We start from the raw sequence: 26,634 nt of genomic DNA, 5'->3' as shown, positions 1-26,634 counted from the left end.
TGTAGGAAGAGAAGTTACATTAAGCGTCTCTGTCCTCCAATTCCCCTGCCCCAAATACATTCAGTGGCTTCCTTATACCCCCCAAAATTGCATTTCTCCATCTTTCAGCTTGCTGGAACACTGGAGACTTTCCCTGCCCTGAGCTCAGACAGCAAACCTCATGGAACAACAAGAACATGAGCCTGACTGAGAGGGCACCTGAGCTCACCCGAGGTCCCTGCACCCAATCCTGCTAGGACAGGCTGCCCACAGCACTTCTGCTGGTGGAGGAGACAGCTCAGGGCTGCCCCTTGAATGTTATTTGCGTGTTACTGTGAACAGAGCCTTGGTTCCAGCCCTGCCTGAGCTGCAGGCTCCTTTTTATCCCTATTTCTTAACCAGCTCTCGTGGACACAGGGCAAGCCCAAAGCCATGGATTTGGGGTCAGATGTGGAAGAAAACCCAAACCAGAGAAGTGATACCCCAGTTTTTGTTTGGCTTTGTCACCCCAGCATCGCTCTCCTTGCTGAGCCTCCCGAGGGTCTCATTATTTTAAGGTGAGTCTCTAACATCTAAATTTGCTCAAGAAACAACAACCAACGCAGTCACAGTGTGAACCCAACACTTAAACTGATATTGAATGGCAAAAGGAGATGTGGTCCTTCCACTACCCAGGTCTAGCAGGGCCATTTCTAACACCATAAATCAAAGCAGCAATAATCAAAATAACAAACCCAAGTCTCTCCTTGTTTTCAATGTAGAAAATAAAAGCAGGCACTGGAAACAGCTGTTCTGGCAACATCCCCTTAACCCATCCCACAGCAAATCTGACCCAAGCCAATTAGCAGGAGTGGAAATGGGGATATGGAGCCAGGGGGGTTTAGCCGGACACGTGGTCCCTCTGCCCGAGGCTCTCTCCGGTGTTTGGTGTTATTTTCTCTCTGTTAAACCTGCAGGAATCCTGGGATGTGCCATTAAACAGCTCCTTACCCAGATGTATTTCCTATATGAAACAGAAATGAAGAGACGGTTCGCAAAGTGCTGATGGGGGAATTAACACTTAAGGAGCCATATGAGGAGGGGAAAGCAGGATAAGGTCCATGCAATACTTACAATGCCATCCCTGTCTGGTGACCCTCTGTAAAGAACAGAAAGAAGCAGAGTGTTACTCCCAAACTGCACTAGTGCCCAATCCATACCGTGGCGATGTGGATTACACAATTAGTACGATTACTAGCTTGGAGATGGTTTTAATTATGAAGCTATCAGCAAATCTGAATTACCTGCCATGTGCTCTCTCTGAAACCCACACAGAGGTCTCAGTGCTGCTGATCTCATGTTATCAGGTGACAAATGCTATATTTATCCCTAAAGTGCTCCTGCTGATGATCCCATTCTAGTGCTGAGGAGCTGGGCTGGCTCCTCCTTGCACCCCTACCATGGCCATAGCCCGATGCTGGGTGCACATCCTATTGCAGAAGGCACTAAAACTGACAGAGTGAGTGAGTCGGAGGTTTTATTCCGGCAGCAGCACAGTCACTTCTCTTGAATGGATTTGCAAACTGAGGAGATCCTCAGGGATCCTAATCCCCAACCACTCACGGGATTTAGACCCTGATCACGGCCAGCAGCGTGTCCGGCTCAGCAGCCACATTCAGACACTGCCCAAGGATGCTAAGTTGGTTAGTGAAAACACAGATATGCTCATGAAAACCAGGCGGCTGCTCCACCTCTCCCGTGCTCCCCAGTCAGATCCCAGCTAGAATGGCTACGGAGACCCTTGACCGCTGGAGGGAAGGGGTGGAAAGTCCTTTCCCCTCACACAGCAAACCCAGCCCATTCCAGACCCCAGACAGCAGCTCTGCACATCCCACACCACGGTGCCCACCCCCAGGTCCATGGCAGGGGGGGACCAGAGGGGCTGTCCCAGCCTCTCAGTGCACCTCCCAGCCCCACACCGGCCACTGACGTGGGATTTGGAGAGCACTCAAAGCCCCTTGGGGTGATGATGGCGAGGTGACCCTGTGCTCTGCTAATCACTGCTGCCTGCTGATTGCAAGTGTCTCCTCCGCAGCGGCCTTTCTGCAATCTCGTTGCCATCACGAAAGCCCCAGGATTCGTTTGCCATCTCCATAGGCTGCCACCTTCCCCAGCCTCTAGGAAGAGCCGGCTGCTGCGAGCGACTGGTTAAAGGCAGGACCTAGCCCTGGCTCCATTGATTTTCCCTGGGCAGATGAGGATGCAGAGCAGCCTGACTCCTGCCCAGCATCCTGATACATTATAAATGAAGCCATTCATGGAGCTCCCGGCTGTCCCACAGCCTGCTTGGGGATGGACAGCCACCCTTCCTGGTGACAAGCCAGCAGGACAACGGCCTGGTGCTGCACAGCCCTCTTTGGGGATGTTCTCCATAGAGCTGAATCAACGAGGTTGGAAAAGACCTTTAAGGTCGTCAAGCTGTACCCCATATTTTCAGGCCCCGTTTTGCAGTGGGCAGAGCCCTGCAGGTGCAACCAAGGCTCACCGTGGTCCCAGGAGCATGGCTAGGGCTGTGGTGGCTGCCCCTTTGCAGAGGAAACCTCAGCAACCACCAGTGACATAGAAAATAGCTGAGGAAAGCAAATCTGAACAAAACCAAACCAAAACCCCACAGGGATTTTGTTGTGCAAGGCATTAAATACCTGTATGATGGTGAGGGAGAGGGAGCGGGGCTCCTCACTGCCTTTCCCCCTCTCCTTTGCCAGACTGCTTTCTGATATATACCCCAAAATACCTCAGTGGCAGCCAAGAGCTGGGCCCAGTGCCCCACCAGCGGCTCTGCACCCAGCTGTGAGGAGACCCCTGCCAGATGTTCTTCCAGGGAGCAAAAGCACCTTCCACATCAAAGCCAAAGGCGCCCCACGCACCCTCATCATCCCGAGCCTGCCCCAACCACGGCTCTGGCTCTTCACCACCCTGTGCAGGCATCTGCTTAAATGGAATTTGCATCTAAAAAGACCTCGGCAGACGGCAGATGAGGAGCTTGGGCAGGGATTAATCTGCTGAAACTCCCAGAGGAGCAATTTCCTCCTGATCAGCGCTAACTGTCACCATCAATTGCGAACACGTGGAGAGCCGGCTGCGTGGAGCAGAGGAAACACCTTGATTTGCTGTGCACTGCGTGTCCAAGGGGAAACAGCTTCAATGTATTTGTTCTTCCAAGACTTGATCCGAGGCTGATGAATGCCTGTGGTGCTCCGACTTCCTTCCTGGCCTGGCACCCCGGCATCAGCTTCTCCCCGGTATCAGCGTGCATTAAAGTGGTTTATAGCTCACTGACTTACGTGGAATCGGTATCCTTCTCTTTCTTCCGTATACCAAAGGCCTTCCTTGTACGTTTTTTCAATCCTGTGGATAGAAGGGGTATAAACAAGAATGCAACATTGCCATCAGCCTTGACAGAAATCCTCCAGAAGGCTCCTTATTCCTTTGTTATTTATAAGGAAGGTTAAAATAGAAAGGCCCAAACCCAAGAACCACCCGCAGCACTTTGCAGGTGGTTTCTACAGTTGCTTGTGCCTCGTATTTGCCCACTTAACTCTCATTAACCTGCTCTCAGCATGTGTGACTACGTATTTCACAGCTAATATTTCTAAGCTTACTGTCTTATGGGGACTGATGCACAGTGGGGAAACCTCTTTTTGGTGCAAAACCCACACAGCTGAAACCATGAGGCTGGTTGTCCTGCACTGATTCTTGATCTGCATAGTGCTTAAAATGATGCCTGGTGCCAATGATGCTGGAACCAGTTTGGAGCCCATCACGGCCATCACCACACTACTTAAAGAATGAATGGAGGAGAGAGAGTTTCTGAGATTTTCTCTCTCTTTTGCATCCTCAGAGCTACCCAGGAGAGGGATTTGAATGGCTGCTTGCAGCAAGGACTCCAAGGAAAGGATTGGGAGCATTTTTTGCACATTTCACTTGGCTGCTTTTCACACAGATGATGTTTCAGCTGTGGCTGGAAGCTGCTCTTGTGCTGGACACTGCTGGACACGCTCGTCATGAATCTCTGCCAGGAGCATGACAGCAATTAATGTAGGTCACAGCTTAATTTAGGGATTCTGGTAGCCACAGGAGCCAATATAAACCACAGTTCTTGAGACTAGAACAGCTATTTCTGGCCTCTTTCCCTTTCACAGCTCCTGGGAGTTGTGCCTTGGTCTGGAAGCCACCCAAATGTGCTGTGACGTGGGTCAGACGCTGCTGCAAGGGTGCAGCAGTGCTGTCGGGAGGTAAATGCAGTGCTCGCACTGATCCAATGAGCTGGCCTGTGTCAAATGGCCAGAGCAAAGGTGCAGGGACCACAGCAGGTCCCTTCCCTGAAACCTCCTGGAAAGCACAGTCAAGCATCACAAGGCAAAGAGGGACCATGGCTAACCAGAGCCCACAGGGATGGAAGGCAGGAGGAGCGGGGTTGGCAGCACGCACCCCGTCCTGCTGCCTCCTCGCTGGGTACCCAACCAGCTCTGCAGGGACTCAGCCATGGGTGCCTGCACACAGCAAGGAAACAGCTACAGGGTGAGTCTGCAGGGAAGATGAACACGCTGCCATTGGGAGTCCTGTTGGATGCACACATGCCTGCACAGCCCTGCACGCCTTCCTCTCCCCAGTGTGATATGCAACAGCTTTCGAAGGTGAAGGCAAGGGTCAGTGGCACCAACAGGCGTTGCCAGGACTGAGGCATAGCTAACAACCAGTACACCGCTGTGCTCTGTTACACCAGAAGCACACAGCTGTACCAGTGCTAAAACCTGCTTTGTTATAAAACACTAACTAGGTTTCGATGAGAAAACCTCAACCTCAAGCAACGTATTGAAAGAGCCAAATCTCCTGTAGCTCCCCTGAAACAGGCTCTGGATACCCCAGGAACATGGGAGCACTTATCCTAGGAGCTGTGTCCCCTGGCATAGCTCATTTATAGAATCCCAGCCTGGTTTGTGTTGGAAGGGACCTTAAAGCTCCTCCAGCTCCAACCCCTGCCACAGGCAGGGACCCCTTCCACTAGAGCAGCTTGCTCCAAGCCCCTGTGTCCAACCTGGCCTTGAACACTGCCAGGGATGGGGCAGCCACAGCTTCTCTGGGCACCCTGTGCCAGCGCCTCAGCACCCTCACAGGGAAGAGCTTCTGCCTAAGAGCTCATCTCAGTCTCCCCTCGGGCAGGTTCAAGCCATTCCCCTTGGCCTGTCCCTGCTTCCTCTTATGATGCTGCTGGCGGACACTGGGTTTCTTTGGTCTGGCTCCTGCTTTGAACCTGCCATTGAATTGAAATTATTTCTCGTTTTCCCAGGAACATCCTACTCTTCTGGGCACTGGCACAAGCAACAAGCACTACAAACATGAGCTTACTGCAGCACATCATTAAACACTGGGTTTAAATATCACCATAACACAGTGGGATGCTCCATGCTTTCAGTAGCCCATGGCTGGGTGGTCTGTGGGCCAACATTAGGACCAAACAAGCCAGGGCAGGACAAGGAGATGTCCCCTTGGTGCTGCTCATGGAGCTTTGCGTTGGACACTATCCCCTGTGAAACGGGAAACTAAGAGGCTGCTCCTGAAAAAGCACACGCAGTGCACTTCCTTTCTCTCCCCAAGGCATTACATGGTCGGGGCAAAGGAATCCCTTATGGGATCCCACACAGCCCATCCTATGGGATCCCACACAGCCCATCCTATGGGATCCCACACAGCCCATCCTATGGGATCCCACACAGCCCATCCTATGGGATCCCACACAGCCCATCCTATGGGATCCCACACAGCCCATCCTATGGGATCCCACACAGCCCATCCTATGGGATCCCACACAGCCCATCCTATGGGATCCCACACAGCCCATCCTATGGGATCCCACACAGCCCATCCTATGGGATCCCACACAGCCCATCCTATGGGATCCCACACAGCCCATCCTATGGGATCCCACACAGCCCATCCTATGGGATCCCACACAGCCCATCCTATGGGATCAATATGCCTTCATGCGCCGAACCCGTGGGCTCATCCTGCAACCTTACATGGACTCTGTTTTTACTACATAGTGCTGCTCAGCATTCCTTGTGTTTCTTCAAGACTCAAGCGAGTTATTAATAACCAAGGAAGGTTTCCATTCATCTCACCCCCTGGAATAACTTCATCCTCCAAACTCAAAGTAGAACAGGGAGGGCCGAAACCCCCAGAAATGAGTTCTTGTTCAGTCTTACGTGAGGCAGCACCCGATTTGGCTGAGTCTTGTAACAAAGCCGTCTGCTCAGTTACACAACAGGCCCACCATCTGCTTTAAATGGGAGATGACTGAGCAAAACATGGGCAAAGTGGCTGCCCCTTCCAAGGTACAACAGCTTCACACGCTGCAATTGGTCCTCATCGAGCCGAACGGCTTCACGTGCTCTCCCTCAAAGCCTCAGAGTAGCCACAAGCCAAAGCTGAACTCATCACTGTGTGCCAGGGATCTCATTTCAAACACCAATGGCTCTCCAAATTTGGGAGCATTATTCATCTTTTATTTACTATTACTCTTTCTTTTCCTGGTATACCTGATAAGTGGCATCTGAGAAATAGGAATCACTATGAAGCTCTCTGTATCTTACTCTCAAGAACAACCAGCACCTTTTTTTTCCTACACCAAAGACTTTACACCTATAGAAATAACCCCAGTATCCCAAATTCAGCCTCTTGCCCTCCATTCCCAGGCAGCTGAAGCAGCTGCTGCTGCTTCTGGACCTCCAAATACTGAAGGGGGTCCCTAAAGGAAGAGCTATTCACTCAGCAGGATGGGCCTCATGAAAGCAACACACCTCTCCAACAGGAGAGACATCAGGGAGAATATCTTTGCCTTAAACGCTCTTTTGTGATGACTAAAGGAAAAAGAAATGATTGAAATTAGTTCTACTTAGTCTGTGCATGAAGATAAACGTTATCTATTGCCATGCCAGAGGCTCAAGACCAAAGTAGCAGCAGGGAGGGGAGAGAATAAGGAAGAAGGGGGAGAAATAGGGGAGGCAATAAGAACTAATCACTCTTAGCTTTGTGTATTCTTTGTTTTGGTGTGTGGAATTGTTTTGCACGCAACTTGGAGCTGGATTTGAGCATCCTGCTTCCCCACCACACACAAACCTGTGTCTTACTGAATATACTGAGTCCAAAGACCTGGAAACCTGCTGCCGTTTCATAGCCAAAAGCTCTTTGTATTTGGGTTTGGCTTGCTTTACTAAAGAAATAATAATCCTCCCTTTGCTCAGTAAGACAAAGCAAAGGCAAGATAGAACTCCTGAAAACCTGAGTCATATCCAGAGGAAAAAGTCAAAGGGTGAATTAAAGCCCCAAATAAATAACCCAAAGAACAGTGTCTCGAATGCTCTCTGCAAGTCAGCCCAGAAGCTTCCCCTGCTTTGACACAGCGCCTTGGGCCCAGCTGCTGCACCAACCTTTTACATGAAAATCAGCAGGTTTGGGCCATTGCAAACCCAGGGATTCTCAACTCCTTCACCCTCAGCAGCAGAAGAGTCAAGCCTCAGTGGCCACACTGCTTCAGTCCACGCTATTTTGTCCTTTCCCCACTGTATATGATCGATTTAATTCTATTATCTACAATTAAATTAGTATACATCACGAGAACATTTTAAATGCTTTTTACCTAACCCAGTCTTTGCATTCCAGCTCATTACCAGCCTCTCAGCAGGCTTAATAACGCAGTGAGGAGCCGAGCCCTCCGCACACTGCCTTGGTACAGCCATTAATATTTTAACCCCCTTCATTTACAAGTCTAATTGCTCCACAGAGGAGAGGATGGACCATCAGCGAGCAGCAGTGGGGCAGCAATGGCACCACTTCTGTTGGCAGCCCAAAGGGGCTCGTCCTGCAGCAGCCTGGTCCCGCAGAGCATGGATGAAGCCTTCAGGAGACAAGGTCATCTGCTGCTGTGGTGTCATGGTAGGCACCAGGCTCCAGCCACAAACCCATCACCAGTAAGAGTCAACACAGGCAATAAATAACATGCTGATGTTATTTACTGCCACTGTTCCTGGGTTTCCTTCCCAGTACAAAATGGTGCATCTCAACTACTGCAGTCTTAGGAAAAAAAATCACTTTTTAACCAGCAGCACTTGTATTTATCACTGACTTAACATTCCGTCCCGGTACACCAATAGTTTCCAGTGCAAACTGGCACTAAAATACTACATTTAGCTTTGCCACGGTGGGCTAACAAAGCTGTCTGTGGTAATGAGCTTGCCAGGTGTTAAAGGGCCTTTCTTCACCCTGTTGGGCTTCCAGGGCACTGAAAACAATATAAGCTAGATAGCGAAGTCCCACACATGTGTATCACAATCTTCCACTTGCTTACTGCAGTCCCTACCTATCGGGAAATGGAATGGTGACTTCACCACTGCATCTCTCACTCTCTGCCAGAGCAGAACATGGTTGGGGTCTTGCCTGTGGCTTTCAGGAAAGGAAATACTTGAAAAGAAAAGTGAACAACAATAGCTGTGGGCTTCTTTTGAAAGGACACATGAATTAATGCTGAGAAGTTTGCTCCATTTCAGATGGAAGACACTGAAGGACTAAAAAGTTCTTCATTTTGAGTGACCCCAGAGCAGAGCCTCAGCTCACGGGGGAGTGATGAGGGCAGCCAAAAGTCTGGAGGAGATGGTGGTGGGCAGCTATAAGAGCTTCAGCTATTCGGCACAGCACCAAAACCTTGTCAGGAGCAGCTGCATCGGGATCCAAACTTAACCTCGGGAATGGAAACGGGATGATGGAGGGACACCCATTGCAGTGGGCAGAGGTGATAAAAGACCCTGTGGCTGATTCAGAAATACAGTCACATTTTCAGCCATGAGGGTAACTGAGTCTCTGAACAGGTTGTGGTGAACTGCCTGAGGAGGTTTTGAACTCAACACCTCCCTAAAATTACAAATCTCATTCCAGCCACTAAATGCAAAGAGCTCGGATGAAGTCCTGTGGCCACCACCACGTGTCCTGCCTGCCCCGCAGCAGCAGCCCCCATACTGGCTCAGCTCCGAGCATCCATCCCCATGTATCAGGAGGAGTTTGGGCTCCTAGCGCCTTTACATCTTTCCCATTCCCTTAGGTCTGCACCTTTCTCCCTCTGCAAACCACCCAAATACTCCTTGCAGCAGAGTCAGGAATTCAAAGGGCTGAGCATGCAAGGACTGCTGAACACCGGATCGTTGCTCACAGGTTATTCACCAACCTCAGTAAAGAAGCTGCAGGAACACCTTGCTGCCTGCTGACCCCAGGCATTGTTAGCACCACCTTTCAGAGCCCCCAGGTGTGTGACAGGCAGGGACATGGCACACAGGCATCTCCACCGATCCTGTCAGTGAATTCAATGTGGGTACAGTTGTGGCTTTCATTCCCGCCTGGCACACACACAAGAACACCAGATGCATTTCTAAAGGTTGCTGTGCTGTGTAAGAAGTTGTCCAGGACAGGCTCTCCCTCCCACATGATGCTCAGGCTTCTATTTTGAGGAGGTTTCAGGTTTTTGGTGTATCAGGAAGGGAAGACAACGGTGCTCCCAGATGCCTCCCTTGGCTCCAAGCTGCAAGGAGGCCATTGGGCTTGTTCAGGGGAAACCCACCCAGGAAACATCACCCATGCTGGTATTTCCTTCTCACTCCCCCACAGCAAAGCCCACTGCAAACCTCTCCTCCTCTTTGCAAGGCTTTGCCATCACCTCTGCTCCTCAGCCAGCAGCAGCTCCCATCTCACAGCCCTGTTGTCAAAGGCATCTCCTTAAAACCCATTGCTCCACGCACACCACAGGTTCCCAGCAACTCCTTTGACAATTTTCCATGAAGAACACACCAGTTTTCCTGCTCTGCTGTTCACACAGAGCATAAGGACTTACTAAACCCCACCAAAACCCTTCCCACTAAGAAACAGCCTTCCATCCACCCATGACTTATGGACTAAGGCAACCCCACTGCAGCCAACATCCACGAGCTCCCATTCCCGATTTCCCGGGTGAAGAGAACACCCAGGTTAGCAGGAAGATGCTTCCTTGGGGATAAGGGACAAATCCAGGCGACTTGCCAGGGAAAAGCATCATTTGCTCTCAGTTTGGTCATCCCATAAAAAATAATTGGCAATATTCGCATTTGCATACGATGAGGATTTAAACCCAAAATAAAGCCTGACGAGACACTTCTTCCCAGTTCCTCTCCCCATCCTCTTCCTCCCACAGTCTGCTGTCAAACCATTATCCTGATTTTAAAGCAGTGATTAACTGTGGCAATAGTGTAACTAAAAATAAGAGCAGGAGACCTGACCCGAAGAAAAGCTTCATTTCCAGGCAGTGTTTGACTAAACTGATGGAGCTTCTCCCACCCATCTGTCTCCCTGCAAAGGAGCTGTGCAAGGGGAACGAGCTCAAGACCCCTATGGGAAAGGAACCAGGTAACCATGAGGCATAAACGACCTTATAATAAATAACTTGGACAATATAAATGGTCTTATTATTAATAACTCTTACAGGCTTCTTTTGCATCTTCTGTACTAACATCAGAACCATGCCAAACCCCTGCAAAAACCTGAACAAGGGGAAATGGGTTTAAACTTAAACAGAGGAAGTTCAGGGCATGGATTAGGCAGAAGCTCTTCCCTGTGAGGGTGCTGAGGCGCTGGCACGGGGTGCCCAGAGAAGCTGTGGCTGCCCCATCTAGGCTGATGTTTGAGACACGAGATGCTCTTAAAGCTGATGCTGCCTGTAACCAGAGCAGGGCACAGGATCCAGCCTGTCTGACCCGCACCCACTGGGTGATAAGCGTGATGCTGGGTGATGTTTTAAGAGAAGCACAAAACAACCAAACGCCCACTGAAATGCACACATGCATCTAAGAGCCTGACACCCATTTATTATTAATTATTAGCTCTAACAAGAGGGTCCACCTTTAGTGATTTCTATAGGCCCAGCTTTAGAAAGCCAACATATTTGTGTGGCTGTATGAAATTCTGCAGGCATCCAAACTGGGGACTGCAATGGTGCTGATTACAGAATCCCAGCCTGGTTTGGGTTGGAAGGGACCTTAAAGCTCCTCCAGCTCCAACCCCTGCCACGGGCAGGGACCCCTTCCACTAGAGCAGCTTGCTCCAAGCCCCTGTGTCCAACCTGGCCTTGAACACTGCCAGGGATGGGGCAGCCACAGCTTCTCTGGGCACCCTGTGCCAGCGCCTCAGCACCCTCACAGGGAAGAGCTGCTGCCTAAGAGCTCAGCTCAGTCTCCCCTCGGGCAGGTTCAAGCCATTCCCCTTGGCCTGTCACTAAGGGACGAGGGCAGGCTGTGAAACCTGCCCCCAGCACCACCACAGCTCCTATCCTCCTCAACCAACCCATCCCAAGCCCTCCGCGAGATCCCACACATCCCACACATGATGACACTAATCTCAAGTTGATGTTTTAAATTCCCTGAAACACGTAGGTGGAGACTTGGAGATTTTTATTCCTCAATAACTCCCTCAAAAAAGGGTCATAATTTAAATGAATTTAAATGCAAAGGAAGATGTGCCAAAGTCAGGGGTGCTTTTCCAAGGCTGGGATGGGTAAGGATCAACTCCCAGATAATACAGGCTGCAAAGTACAACTTTCCCAGTCCTGATACCTTACTGCTTTCAAATAATATAACCATTGTCAGCACTAATCCAGTGTAAATGGGGACATGGTAGGGAACTTCCCCTTTCCACCTCTGCAGTGAAGCCCACTGGTGTGGAGGGGAGGAGATGGGGTTTGTTGGACACTGTATGAAATCAAACCACACTTAAAACTAACTCGAAGACTGAAGTGAAGAGTTCTGTGAGGCTGTAAGTGCAAAAACCCCGCTTTCAGTCACACAGATAAAGCAAAAAACCTTCAAAAGCCCCCCAAAACATCAGCTTGCAACTGAACTTCTATTAAAAACAAAGAGCCGAGGGTAGTCAATAGCTGGCAAGGCAAACAGGGCTACTCTTGTACTACTGCACTGCATGTGAGCATCCCACACTGCTGACAAACACACTGTGTGGCGGCCAGGTGTTTGCCTTTTTCCTACCGAACCTGTAGGAACTCAAGCATAGTGTCTTAAGAACAGAGACTATATTGGGCCAGCAAAGGAAAGGGGAAGGCCACCACATGTGAGACAGCCAGCATCACACGCCATCGGCTTCTCAAAGGCAGATAGGTTTTTAGTGATGGTCTCCAAATACAGCAGGGTTTGGGCATCCAAATAGTTTAAGGTTGTTGCTTTAGGAAGGAGCTCTGCCCTTGCCCCCCTTCCAATTTTCCCTCTGAAATGCTCCCTTTCAGACCCCAGCCATGGGTCATGATCCCTGGAGCAAGTGCTGGGCAAATCACATTTTATACCACCTACAGCTTCACAGCCCCAACACGAGCATTTAGGGAAGGTGCTTCCACTCAGAACCGTGTTTTGCACAGAACCCCAGCCTGGTTTGGGTTGGAAGGGAGCTCAAAGCTCCTCCAGCTCCAACCCCTGCCATGGGCAGGGACCCCTTCCACTAGAGCAGCTTGCTCCAAGCCCCTGTGTCCAACCTGGCCTTGAGCACTGCCAGGGATGGGGCAGCCACAGCTTCTCTGGGCACCCTGTGCCAGCGCCTCAGCACCCTCACAGGAAAGAGCTTCTGCCTAAGAGCTCAGCTCAGTCTCCCCTCGGGCAGGTTAAAGCCATTCCCCTTGGCCTGTCCCTACAGGCCCTTGCCCAAAGCCCCTCTCCAGCCTTCTTGCAAGTCCCCTCTAGGCACTGGAAGGCTGTTTTCCACCTCTGCTTCAGACCCTGTGATGGAGGTGCAAGAGGAACAGACACATGGTTTAACCTGTAATTTTGTTTTCTAAAGTCTCTTTAAAATTTGAATAAGACCCATGAATCATGCAGAAAGTCTCTGCCTTGGCAAAGGAGCCCAAATTGCTGCGCTTGGGCACCAGCTCGAGACGCCCAAGGGCACGCTTTAAACCGAGGTTCAGTCCAAGGAGGCATTTTGCAGACCCATCACGTTTTGCCCCATTTTCTATCTTTTATACCCCCCAAATTAAACCCTCTTTGGGTTTGCTTCAGCTTCCACGTCTCACTGGTTATTTTAGTTGCAAGGCAAACATCGAGCTTTGCTGCCTCACACGTACTTTGGTTTAAATCTTCCACATCATCATGGTGGCACCACACGGGTTTTAAGTGGCAGGTACCACCAGCCCCAATCCAAAGCATTCCCCAGCCTCACAAGGGTTGGGGGGGACATTTTGCTTCATAACTGGTAGTTTTCAGCTAGAGTCTTCTTATCCCTTCCCTCCCTTTGCAGGGAGAGACATGCTGCCAGTGGACTACAGCTGGAAAAACCCAGCCCAGCGGGGACGGTTTGAATGCCTGCAAAAAGGGATGTTCCCATTTTTTGCCCTTCCATAAACTAGAAGGTGCTACTGCAACCTGCTCAGCTCATGGAGACATTTAGTATAACTGTAACATAGACTTTAGTATAACTTTTCTTCCTACATGTTCTCACCATAGCATTTGCCTCCACCAGAGTGACCAAGGGCAAATCAGAATCAATCATAGAATGGTTTGGGTTGGAAGGGAGCTTAAAGCTCCTCCAACTCCAACCCCTGCCACGGGCAGGGACCCCTTCCACTGGAGCAGCTTGCTCCAAGCCCCTGTGTCCAACCTGGCCTTGAGCACTGCCAGGGATGGGGCAGCCACAGCTCCCCTGGGCACCCTGTGCCAGCGCCTCAGCATCCTTGTGTTGAACAATCAAACCATCTCCCCTTGCACTCATGGAAGAACAGTTTCCACACCAATGCCAAGGCCTGTCAGTTATGCAGCAGGGTCCAGCAGGTCTGTGAAAATCCCCCTTGCATCCCAGAGGACACAGATGGAGATGCTCCTGCAAGACAAAGCCTCTTTGCAAGCCCAAGCTTGGTCATGGTCTACTGCTCAAACAATGCATTGGAAAACACAGGTCCTGGTTTAGTGTTATGGTCCTAATGGATCTCTTTTGCCATCCATGCCTAGATTTAGGTTAATTGTATCAAACCTGCTATTAGCTTTCTCAAATAAACCCCAAACTTTTCTAGTAGGCCATTTCCTTGCTGAATCCCACACTGAGCACGTTTAAACACACCATTCACTGAAACCATACCACCAAAACAGAATAAAGCCACGTTTTTGCCCTAATCAAGAAAAAGACTTTTTAATGTGCTCTTAAATACTCTGCTCCCAGCACTGCCTGTTCAGCACAATGAAAACGTAAGACCTGGAGACAACCATTGCCAAAAGATGACTCAAGAAAGTCTTGGCCATTTTGGATGTGCCCAGTTATCCATGCAAGTTCCCAGAGGACCCCGCTTCCAGAAACATGTGCAAAAAGCCAGATATTTCCACTCTGAGAGAGCTTCCCTCCAGCAAACATGAGATTTGGGCTCACACAGGTACTGTTTCCTACAGAAGAAGAAATGACCTTCTCCCATGGCTGCTCCCATTAGCCACAGTGCTGTCTTATCTTTCTGAACATCACAGAGCTTCTGGCTGGAGTGATACATTGCAGCAGTGATTTCAAAACTTAATTAGGCTGCATAAAATACCTTCAGTACATTGGAGATGCAACAGATGGATTAAAAAAGGAGATAAACTTGTTCCTGTGCACGGATGTTTACCTTAACAACGCATCCAATGTTTTTCTGAGTACTGCAGAGTAATTTTACAATCCAAGAGAACATCTAATTACCTCATATCAACAGACACACATGCAGAGAGCTTTCCAGCATGTTGTGGGACCTTTCCCACAGAGGCTTGGGTCCTAGATCTAGTGCTGACACGCAATACAGTTCTGCTTCAGGTTATATGCCCCATCCCTGGCAGTGTTCAAGGCCAGGTTGGACACAGGGGCTTGGAGCAAGCTGCTCTAGTGGAAGGGGTCCCTGCCCGTGGCAGGGGTTGGAGCTGGATGGGCTTTAAGGTCCCTTCCAGCACAAACCAGGCTGGGATTCTATGTTTACTGCAGGGAATCACAGATATACTGTGCAGGTTTGCAAGTTTCAGATGAAACCTAAGCGCATTCAAAAGCGTGCTTATCTTAAAACAAAGACATATAAATGAACACCTCATCAAGTTGCCAGTGTTCCAGTTGGACGTTGCTCACAAAAGTCTCACTCTCCCACAAATAGAACCAGTTTCCAACCGGTTAAAAACTCACCAAAAGCAGTAATTATTTCTTCTCATTTTCTTGCTATCATTCTAGGTTCCTGCACCATTGGCTAGCTGGGGAACAACGTGTTAACGCAGCTTCAGAAGTTGCAGATAATGGGGAAATTTTGGAAATAATAAGTAAAAGCTACCCATAAGATTTTTCTTTCTTAATGCCTGGATCACAAAAGGTGATTCCACGTTCACCATAGACCAATGAACCCGCTGCCCCAGACCTGGCCAACATCCCCAGCGCCTTGGCCACGGTGGCCACGGCTCCTACACAGAGGCAACCCTTGGGCATGTCCCAAGCAAGGCAAAAATCCTCCAGGAAAAACAATCCACACCAAAAAACCTCCAAAACACACAACCCCCCCAAGCACCCACCCATCTTCCCCCCATCCAGCCTCTAAACTACTTAAATAACACAAACTGCAGGAGGCCAACTTCAATTTAGCCACATTCATTCCTCCACAGACGTAGGCACTTTTGAGAGAAACCACGTTCTGAATGATATCTTCTCTAAAATGACCTGTTCCTGCACGGCCTGGGTGCTGGTTCCCAGTCATGTATGTCAGCACGGTGTAATGGGCTCGATGTCATGGCTTAAAATGAAAGTCTCTTTTGATGGTGACTATCGTCGGTATTAAAGGAGACGTTGACATGAGGCATTTCCTGCCATCAAAGAGCACCACCACTCATTTTCTTAATGCCAAGACACAGAAAAAATAGCAGGAAGCAATTCCCGTGTGCTTACACATGGCCATTACAGCACCCGAATTCCCAAGGTTAGGCAAATAATTCAAGTCAATAGGAGAAGTCTCGATTGCACAGATCTTGATGCCTCCCTAGGTTAATGTGGAGCGGGTGGCAGAGCACGATTTGCAGGGACACACCAAGAGGAAGCCCAATTTCTGCCTGTCATCTCGGGAAGGCCGGGAATGCCGGTTAGCATGAAGGCAGCGCCGCGAGCACAGTGCTGGATGCGGCTCCATGCAGCCCTCCCCAGGCTGGGCCCTGCTGCCTCGGCCAATGGGCCAGGAAATACAAATCCAAGGGAATATTTTGACATCCTCAGGTCTCTCCAATAGATCATTTTTACTTAGCAGAAATAAAGGAGAAATATATTCCCTCCAGTACCCATTCTGCTCAGAATACAAATTAATGTCTTCCTTTCCCTGCTTCTGACTTCAGCAGGCATTAAAAAATTAAATAGAATTAAAAAGAGCTTTACATACAGTCGAGACAAATGACATAGGTTAAAATCTCTTTAATGCCCAAAGGCTTTTCCCACACAGCATCAGACACAGTCTCACAACACTCTCCTGCTCGGAGCCCATATTTCCTTCTCATTTATTCCGGTAAGCCACAATCCAACACCCCCCCACCAGAGCCTGCGCCTTCAAACCAGTGACACAACATGGCAAAAAAATGACCCTAAGTTTAAATATCCTTGTTTCCTGCTGGAAAGATGCTCCTCCATGCAGTGTAAACCCACTGAATCCCATCCAGCATCGCCAGGCTTCACAGCCCCGGTCTGTGCACGCAGCTAACGCTTAAATTCACCCTCTGTGCATCACAGCAAGTGGAAAAAAGTGGGTTTCCAAGCAGAGGATAAAATAATGCCTAAAGGATCCTAATTCCAACCAACCCACCCGGGTTGGGGTTCATCTCTCTGCCCAGGCTGCTGCCTGGAACTGGCAGCTCCGATGGACAGCCGGGTGTTTGCCTACCCCGAGCTGCCTACACAGGGCTGGGGAGGGAACTGCAAATAATCTGATGGGCTTGATATTATATCACCATCCGCCAGCTTGCCGGCAGTGGGCAGGGAGCTTCGGTTCGACCGGGATTAGGGGGAGGGGAGGATTTAATTTTATTATCATTATTATTATTATCATCATTATTTTGGGGGGTCTTTAATAGGAAAAGGATTCACACGCGCAGGTTCAGAGCATCCTCCTTCCCCCACGGCTTTGAAAACTCCAGCGATCCCAAAAGACATGCTCAGATCATCACCTACCTTCCATCATGGTGGCAGAATTGCATTCCTCAATTTCCAAGGAGCCTGAAAAAAAAAAAAAAAAAAAATACAGGAGAATACGATCCCAGTTACCAGATGCTGAACGGGAGCCCCTCCACCAAACGCCTCCGACCCCGCTCAGCTGCCGGAATAACGAGGAGGGGTAAAACCCGTGCGCTGAGGCTAAGGGCAGGCCATGGATGCTGCTGTGCCTGTATCACCTCCAGGAGCACCGGAGGATGCTGAGAGAAAGGGAGGACGAGCCGGGCTCCGGCGCAGCCAGTCCCTCCCGCCCCGCACCTCCTCACATGCGCGCTCGCTCCCGACACCCCCCCCCCCCCGCCCCGGGAACACACCAACCTATTTCCCATCTTTTCCCCCTTTCCTTTCCACTTTCACCAAAAGCATAACCCCTCTCCGTACCTCGTGACGCACTTCCCCTCCCTCTAATCCTATTGCAGCGGCTGGGGGAGCCGGATTAATGCCCGGCCGCTGTCAGATTAGGGAGACGGGCTGGCGACGAGGGAGGGGGGGAAGAGATGAACCCAGGCTGGATGAGGCAGCGGAGCTCGCTCCGGGCCCGGCTCCCGCAGCCATTCAAGAGGGAAACGCATCGGGCTGACGTCACACCGCCTGCAATTAGCCCCGAAAGGATGATGCGGGAGAAATTTCTGCCGGGATTGCCTGCCGACAGCGCCTGGGAAGCGGCTCCATGGGAAGAGCGGCGCCGGCACCCCCGGAGCGGGGAACAAAAGAGGCTGGGGAGGGAGGGAGGGAGAGTGCAAGAGCCGAGCCCCGGCTCTGCCTGGGGACCCCCCGTTTCCCATCACCAGCCGGAGCCACCCTCCAGGAGATGCCATCAGAGCCTGCCCCGGCCAACTGACACATCCCGTTTCTCTGTCAGCCCCGGCTTCCAGCTCCCCTCAGCACAGCGCTGAGCCTCAGCCGGCCCCGAATGCACTGTGGGACCCCCCCTGGCTTGGGAAGCACCTCTCAGAGCTGCTTACAAGGGCTGGGGGTGACGGGGAGTTCCAACACAGGGGTTATGCGGGACACCACCGGGATTACCCCAGTAAATACGTGAGGCACAAATCCGGTCCTGCAAAATGGGGTCTAAACAGCTCAGAAAGTTCAGACACCCCTGGAGAAGAGAAGGCTCCTGAAGGGGAGACCTGAGAGCAGCTCCAGTGCCTGAAGGGGCTGCAGGAAAGCTGGAGAGGGGCTTGGGACAAGGGATGTAGGGACAGGCCAAGGGGAATGGCTTTAAGCTGCCAGAGGGGAGACTGAGATGAGCTCTTAGGCAGAAGCTCTTCCCTGTGAGGGTGCTGAGGCGCTGGCACAGGGTGCCCAGAGAAGCTGTGGCTGCCCCATCCCTGGCAGTGCTCAAGGCCAGGTTGGACACAGGGGCTTGGAGCAAGCTGCTCTAGGGGAAGGGGTCCCTGCCCGTGGCAGGGGTTGGAGCTGGAGGAGCTGAAACCAGCCTGTTTCAGCATTTGCCAATGCAGCTTTTCTGTGTGACCTTGTGTCTGATGGAACCTCAACCTCCACCTCTCACCCTGCATCACTGTCTTTAGGACCACTGAAGGCAGCCACACATGTTTCTCAGGACCTCACTCTGCGCACATGCAGGGAAAGCAAAACCCACATTGTTTTCCTATTAAAAAAAATAAATAAACCTTTTTCCCCCCCCCATTTAAAAGTCTACCATTTTTCCCATTAAAAAAAAAAAAATCTTTCCCCATTAAAAATTCCTATCTTTCTTCTATTAAAAAAAAAAAAAGCAAAATAAACAAATCTACTCATTTCCCCCCATTAAACAAATAATTCTCATTTCCCCCATTAAAACCCTCCCAAAGCCGAGCACCTCTGAGGGTCTGGATGCACCACTGGCAAAACAAGACTCAACCCCACATCGGAGCCTCCAGCCTTGAGTATCCCAAGCCAAAGCGTCCCCAGCCGCAGCCCTCACCCATCACAGCACCGAGATGCCCCCAAGGGCTGGGATTATTTAACAGATGGTGGGTTAATCCCTGCAGGAGCCCCTGTGACCTGTCCCAACTCCCAGCACCTTCTGCACGGGCACAGGGAAGTGGGATGGGGATGGTGCCTGTGGAAAATCCCTTTGTAATCCCAGGGTGAGCACAATGAGATGAATGTGGCTCCATTGTGTCCCCCCCCCAGAACACCCCAAGGAGAGAGGCTGGCACAGTGACAGGATGTCCGGGTGATGGGCATGCACACACCATGTCCAGATCCCTCTGGACACACCAAAATAACACCTATCTTTATCACGGCGCTGCTGTAGCCATCCCGCATCCCAGTGATGCTGCTTCCCATGACACTCCTCAGCCAGGTTTATCCTTCTTAACCAAGCAGGAAGAGCTGTAACTTCCCTGCAAACACCTTCCCAAGCTGGCAACGGGTAAATAAGTTGTTGTCACCAAGCTCCTCCATTTCACAGCATCCCCCACACTCTGCCCCCATAACCCACGGTAGCACAGGTGGGGACCCCTGCATTACTGCTAATCCCAGCACGGCTCCGGCTTGCTCAGCTCTGTGGGATGTCTCGACCTTATGAAATAATTCCTGCCATGGGGCAAGAGCGAAACTCAGCTTCCCGAGGGTAAAATTAACCCTGAGCTAACCTGGGACAGCAGCACAAGAGGGACGTGGAGCTGTTGGAGCGAGTGTAGAGGAGGCCATGGAGATGCTGCGAGGGCTGGAGCAGCTCTGCTCTGGAGCCAGGCTGAGAGAGCTGGGCTGGGGCAGCCTGGAGAAGAGAAGGCTCCTGAAGGGGAGACCTGAGAGCAGCTCCAGTGCCTGAAGGGGCTGCAGGAAAGCTGGAGAGGGGCTTGGGACAAGGGCCTGTAGGAGTTAAACACATCCTTGGCAGTGTTCGAGGCCAGGTTGGACACAGGGGCTTGGAGCAAGCTGCTCTAGTGGAAGGGGTCCCTGCCCGTGGCAGGGGTTGGAGCTGGAGGAGCTTTCAGGTCCTTTCCAACCCAAACCAGGCTGGGATTCTGTGACACCATGAACCTGCTCCCTGCACTGGCTCTTCCCATACCCGGGAGGCACAGGGAAAGCCTTGTTACTGGTACCCCAGCAGGGCAGCGTGCCAACGAGCCCATTCATTCCAAGGCAAAAATTGCTACTTGTGGATTTCTATACGATTCCCAACCGCAGCAGCTGACACAAGGCCATTTCCCAGCTAAAGCACGGGCAATCTCAGGCAGCTCCTGAAGGATACGCGCTCCGGGGCTGCGGCAAACACCAACAGACGAGTCAATGGCATTAACAAAATGAAAGGCAGAAAGTGAGTCACTGAGCACATTACTCACATCCCAGCAGAGTCATGCTTGAGGTGCATGTGACAGGCGCCGGGAGGAGCCCGGCTCGGCCCCGGCCAGGACAGGGTGCCCCCGGGATGCAGCACGGACAGGGATTTGCTATATAAAGCTCCAATCCTTGTCCCCACGCAGGATCCGGCCCTGGCAAATCCCCCAGCATTAGCAGCAGTAACGGGCAGCCGGTGCCTTGTTTACATCCACGTCTGAGGCTTCACAGCCCCTTTGCTAAACCATAGTTAAACCTTCAGTAAAATAAGCTCATCCTTCATCTGGTGCTGGTGGGAACGCGGTGGAGGAGGCCAGACCCTCAGCATCCCCATTACTGATCGCTCCCGTCACCACGCAGCACTGGCGTTTCCTCCCCATCACTGCAAACTAGACTTTCCAACAGAGTTCAGCTATTTGCCTCTAGAAAATCAGGTTTTTCCATGCAGGACACTGGAGGATTTAAATCCTGGGATGCAGGACTCACTGTGAACATTGATGGTGGTGTTCTGCCATAGGACAGCTGGGGACAAACCCAAAGCCTTGCACAGGCTGCCATCTGGGCTCTGATAAAGTGATGTATTTACAAGATACCTTGCTCAAAAGGCTTCTCCCGACCAGGGAAGGGGGATGCGGGATGCAGGGCTCAACCAGGAGCATCTCACCCAGGTCTCCTGCATGGAGCCAGAGCAGCCCATCAGCCACATCCTCAGCACCAAATACCCTCACACAACCTTCTCAGGAATGCTGCAGACTGTGGAGCTGAACCTCAACATGCCGCACCTTGGGATGCTATCGGGCTGGACCATAGAATCATAGAACATTTAGGGTTGGAAAGAACCTTAAGATCACTCCACACCATGCTTTGCACAGCCATCATACGTGCACTGAGTCCCATGGCAGGAGCAGGGCTGGACCAGCCCCCGGCCATCACAGGAACGACCCCCAGCTCATCCCTTGACCCTGAGCACAGGAGCCCATCACCACCCTTCAGGGTGGGAGCAGCAGGGACTAAAGCAGAGGAGCATCTCCCACCCGCATCCCAGCGCATCCCGGGCACAGGGCCCCTTTCAGGCTGCAGCTGCTCCTCGCTCCACAATACAGCCCGTTACCTTCTGCTCTATTAGTTTCCTGCTCTATTCATCCCCGGTTTTCCCACGCACAAAGAGCCACCGAGCCCTTTCCATCTCACTGAGCTGCTCCGAGGACTGACACAAGGGATGCGGGACGAGCCAGGTCCCTGGGAGAGAGCCCTCTCCCATGGGACATGGGCTTGGAGAGGGCGGAGAGCTGGATGGGTGCCTGCTTTCCCAACAGCGCCAGGGAAAACGTGCTTATCCCGCATTTAAAGGGAGACTCAGTGCACTGGGCTGTCCTCTGGATGGAGGGGAGGGCACAACCTCAGCATGGAAGCAGCTCCCTGGGGAAGCACCAGGAGCAGAGCACAGGCACACGCCGCACCCTAAGCCCCTTCCTGCCCTTCAGCTGCCTCTTGCCTTCACTCACTGGCACATAAGGAAACAGCCCTAGGGAGACACAACCCCGCTAGCCCCAACATGCCCCTGCCAAGCGCTTTGCACCCTGTCAAACACCCCCCACAGGACCCCGAACCAGCCCGGCAGCATCCCACAGGACCCCAAACCGTCCTTGGTGGGAGCAGCCCCTGTAATCCCAGCCCAAGTCACAACCGGGCTGGAAACAGGCAGTGTGAAACCCCCTCACGGGACCGACCACCTCCATCCCCAGGCCTGAGCTGGATGTGGGGCACGGAGGGGCCCAAGCACCCATGGACCAGCACCAGGGAGCTCACTCAGTGACCCCCCAACACTCACATTTTGGCGAGCAGGGCCCCTCCGCCGTGGCAGGGAGGTGCTGGCGGAGCAGAGCCGCGACGCGCGCACTCACGGGGTGGTTTAGCGCTGCCGTGTTTAATCACTACCAGGTAAGCGGAGGTAATGAGGCTACACCCTGGGGCGTAAAAGCACGGTGGGAGCCCCACGCACACCCTGCTCCCGCCGGGAATCCTGCTCCGTGCCTCCGCACAGGGGCAACCAAAACCCACCTCCGCCGCGCCGGGAGGGTCACCATGGGGCAGCACCGCGCCACAATGGACCTTCCTCTGCTCTGCCCTCCTCTTCCTCCTCCGAGCAGCCTCCTCCCAGCACCAGGAGCTCCTCCTGGCTCCCACCCACAGCCGGGTAATCAGGGCGAGCACCTGCCCCAGCGCCTCAGCTCACTCCCAATGGGATGAGGAGCAGCTGGATGGGGCCCAGGGATGCTCTGAGCTCCAAACCCAGCACCTCTGCAGCCCCCCCCCTACACCCAGGTGGTCACTGCTGCTGGGTATCAAAGGGGACAACCACCCACATGTCCAGTAAAGAGATGGAAGAGGGAACACTGTTTTGGTTTGTTTTTTTTTCCTGGGGAGAGGGGCTTTGGCCAAGGGCCTGTAGGGACAGGCCAAGGGGAATGACTTTAACCTGCCAGAGGTTGAGGAGACTGAGCTGAGCTCTTAGGCAGAAGCTCTTCCCTGTGAGGGTGCTGAGGCGCTGGCACAGGGTGCCCAGAGAAGCTGTGGCTGCCCCATCCCTGGCAGTGTTCAAGGCCAGGTTGGGCACAGGGGCTTGGAGCAAGCTGCTCTAGTGGAAGGGGTCCCTGCCCGTGGCAGGCGTTGGAGCTGGAGGAGCTTTGAGGTCCCTTCAACCCAAACCAGGCTGGGATTCTGTGAAGAAGGCATATGGGAACACTGAAGAAGACCTCATGCACCCCCCAGTTGGGGGTTTGCAGCCTGCAGCCCCACTTCACACCCCACATCTCAGCATTGCTAAGCCCATTTTGGATGTGATCACTGAGGGCATCAGCATTTCAGAACGGGAACAGCCCTGTCCATGTGCCCCCTTGCACGGGTCAGGGGTCAGCTCTGTGCCCCGGCCCCCAGCAGCCCCACACGGCATCCAGCATCCCCATCAGGCACAGGGAAGGGGGACCCCAGCTCCAGCCTTTGGGCATTCACGGGGAAGCCCCAGAAGTGCCATTTCATCCAGTTCCACCCAAAGAGACATCGATTTGATTTGAACCGCTGCACCCTGAGGGTGGGAAGGAGCTCAGCACCCCATGGGGAGGCGGGGAGCAGCATCAGCTTTCAAATGGAAGATGAAGTGTGCAAACCAGTGCCAGCTGTGGGCATTGCAAAGAAGCTCCTTCTGTTTTGGACACCGCTCCCTCCTTAGACATGAGAGACATTAAAACAGCTCCAAGCTCCTGTGTTGTTCCCCTCTTCCCCATAGTTTAAGCATTAAGGAGGGTATTAATGAGCAAGGGGAAAGATGTCAAAGAAAGAGGCTGGGATTACCAATGATCCACAGCAAACCACACTGAAGTGAGCCTGAGATGCACTGAGTGCTCCTGCTCCAGGCAGCTCCCACCTCAGGCAGGTTTTTGGGGGTGAGGTGGAGGTTTCAGCCCAAATAACTCAGCTGAGAATAAGGAAAATAAAAACTGTGGTGTTTTAATGGTGAAACTGTTCTTACCACCGTTCTGCTGCAAAACCCCCCAACTTCTGCTCCCCCAGCCCTGAGAGCGCGCTCTGGGGATGCTGCAAGGGTTTACGTGGATTCTCAGAGAACTAAGGAATGGTTTGGGTTGGAAGGGACCTGAAAGCTCCTCCAGCTCCAACCCCTGCCACGGGCAGGGACCCCTTCCACTAGAGCAGCTTGCTCCAAGCCCCTGTGTCCAACCTGGCCTTGAACACTGCCAGGGATGGGGCAGCCACAGCTTCTCTGGGCACCCTGTGCCAGCGCCTCAGCACCCTCCCAGGGAAGAGCTTCTGCCTAAGAGCTCATCTCAGTCTCCCCTCGGGCAGCTTAAAGCCATTCCCCTTGGCCTGTCCCTACATCCCTTGTCCCAAGCCCCTCTCCAGCTTTCCTGCAGCCCCTTCAGGCACTGGAGCTGCTCTCAGGTCTCCCCTTCAGGAGCCTTCTCTTCTCCAGGCTGCCCCAGCCCAGCTCTCTCAGCCTGGCTCCAGAGCAGAGCTGCTCCAGCCCTCACAGCATCTCCATGGTCTTCTCCACCCAGCCTGTGTTTGGTGGAGGAGCTGCTCCTCGGGTGTCAGGGTGCTCCTGTGGGTGCTCCACAGGGAGATGCCCATCGTGGGGTCTGCAGTGCCCGGGTATCCCTGGGTCAGGGGGTGCTGTTAAAGATCCGCGGTGCCCTGCACAGGCGGGGAGGGGGAAGTTTTGCCCTCACCAGTTTCCAAAGCCCCAAGGAGATGTTCTTCAACCCCTGCAATCGGCACGGTCCTGTTGTCTCCTGCACCTTCTGAGGGTGTTCCCAGAGCTCTGCTGCAGGCTGGGTGGTGGCAGTGCTGTGTGCAGAGGTGGTGGCCAGCCTGGGTCAAGGCTAATGCGCGTCAAACACAGTGTTACTGCTGCTGCTGTGCGTGACCTCAAGCCTTGTGGCTCCCCACCTTTGATGTGGTGGCAATGTCACGTTTGGCTGAGCACCCATAAACACCTTTATGTGTTTGCGTCCTCCAGCCACCAGCAGCGTGGCCCACATGGCCAGGGAGGAAACATTTATCTCTCCCTTATAATAAGAGTTTTCTGCAAGACCTATATATTAAGAGCTGAAGGGGTTTCTTAGAGGGGAGGGACAGAAGGTGAGAGGCAAACATGTGTGGCCCTGGCTGGGCACTGGGTCAGGCAGCTGGGTTTGGATCCCACCAGCTGCATTTGCACATCAGCACAGGGGATGTGGAGCTGTGAGCTCCTGCGGGACAGCAAGGAGCAATGCAGGAGTAGGATGGAGGAGAGGGAAGGAAGAGGGAGTTGTGCGGGGAAATAGCTGTGTGATGGGGCAGGAAAGGTAGAGAGAGCCCCAAAGGTGGGGGTAACCCAAAGCAGGCCTGGAGTTACTGCCTCCAGATGTGTGGGAATCCAGATGTGCGAGAACCCAGCTGTGCTCCGCCTCCAGCTGTGTTCAGTGTCCAGCTGTGAACTGCTCCAACTACACAGGCACCCCAGCCATGAGCCACTCCATCAGTACCTGGCTCCAGCTGTGCACCGCCCTGGCTGTCGGACCGCATCTGGACATGTATCCAGCTGTTTAAGGTGACCCGCTCCAGCTGTGCCCGGCTCCAGCTGCGCCGGACCCGCGGTGTGTGGCCGTGCAGCGCCCCGCAGTGCGCGCTGCGATGTGCAATGGTGCAGGGCCTCGGCAGATGGAGCTCTGCAGCTGTGCAGGCGCCGTGAGCGAGCAGGATGGGAGCTGTGCAGATGTGCTGCAGCCGCGCACAGCAGGGGACAGGGACAAGGGGGGGACCCACAGCAGGACCCGCTGCCAGCAGTGACCCTCTCCTGCAGGTAAAATACCTTCTGCAGTATACAGATGTTCATATGCATATATATATATATATTTCATTGCAGCAATCTCTCTGTGGTGAGCAGCCTGCCGTGGGGATGAGGATGTCCCTAGGTTGGTCCTGTTGGGGACTGGGAGTCCTCAGAGACAGGGAGCCCTTAGGCACCCTGTGTCACATCTGGAAGAGCTAAAACACTTAAAGGCATCTTAAACTGCATCAGCTGCACCCCATTCCCTGTCCCTCCCGGGATCCAGCCGGATTCCCTGCTGCCAGACCCACCTCCCCTTCGCACCGAGGCCACCGGAGCCGTGAGCCCTCGGGCTGGGTTCCAGCGCCGCAGCGTCGATAACATCAGTGCTTCGGGCGCCAGCCCCCAGCTCCTTCCTGTTTTTGACTCCGAAGCTGTCAGCGACTGATTCTCATGTCTCTCTTTTCATCTGTAGGACTTTGAAGTGAACTCTAAACCAGTGGCACCTACACCTCCTTGGCTGGCAAATCCTTAGGGCTGCGTTATCAACCTCAATGCAGCCTCTGCCAAGCGCAGCTAAAGGCTGGGGGAGACTGGATGGAGCAGCCCTGAGGAGAAGGACTTGGGGTGTTGGGTGAGGAGAAGCTCCCCATGACCCGGCTTCAGTGTGTGCTTGAGCCCAGAACCCCCCCGTGTGCTGGGCTGCACCCCCAGAGCGTGAGCAGCAGCTCAGGGAGGGGATCCTGCTCCTC

At 52.7% G+C, this 26,634-nt stretch overlaps 1 protein-coding gene across 12 annotated transcripts in view; it reads right to left on the bottom strand.

The window, feature by feature from the left end:
- SGIP1 (SH3GL interacting endocytic adaptor 1) overlaps positions 1 to 17,797 on the bottom strand; it is a 49,912-nt gene extending 32,115 nt beyond the window's left edge. For 5 of the 12 annotated variants that reach the window (XM_061469696.1, XM_061469693.1, XM_061469694.1 and 2 more), the window contains exons 1-3: positions 17,224 to 17,566; positions 3,303 to 3,366; positions 1,093 to 1,117 (exon numbers count right to left, since the gene is read on the bottom strand). In XM_061469696.1, the coding sequence (XP_061325680.1) occupies positions 1,093 to 1,117; positions 3,303 to 3,366; positions 17,224 to 17,233 (99 nt within the window). In that variant the 5' untranslated portion in view covers positions 17,234 to 17,566. Of the gene's footprint in view, positions 1 to 1,092; positions 1,118 to 3,302; positions 3,367 to 17,223; positions 17,568 to 17,646 lie in introns of those variants that run through there. The other 7 variants (XM_061469697.1, XM_061469702.1, XM_061469701.1 and 4 more) reach the window with 4 other exon arrangements.
- Between the last annotated feature and the right edge of the window lie 8,837 nt (positions 17,798 to 26,634).

The sequence above is a fragment of the Pezoporus flaviventris genome, unplaced genomic scaffold (assembly GCF_033815535.1).
Source record: "Pezoporus flaviventris isolate CSIRO_AGI_PZ_B2104156 unplaced genomic scaffold, CSIRO_AGI_Pfla_v1 ptg000059l, whole genome shotgun sequence".
Taxonomy (NCBI): Eukaryota; Metazoa; Chordata; class Aves; order Psittaciformes; family Psittacidae; genus Pezoporus; species Pezoporus flaviventris.
Note: the sequence above shows the minus strand (reverse complement) of the source record. Positions and strands in the feature narration are given on the sequence as shown.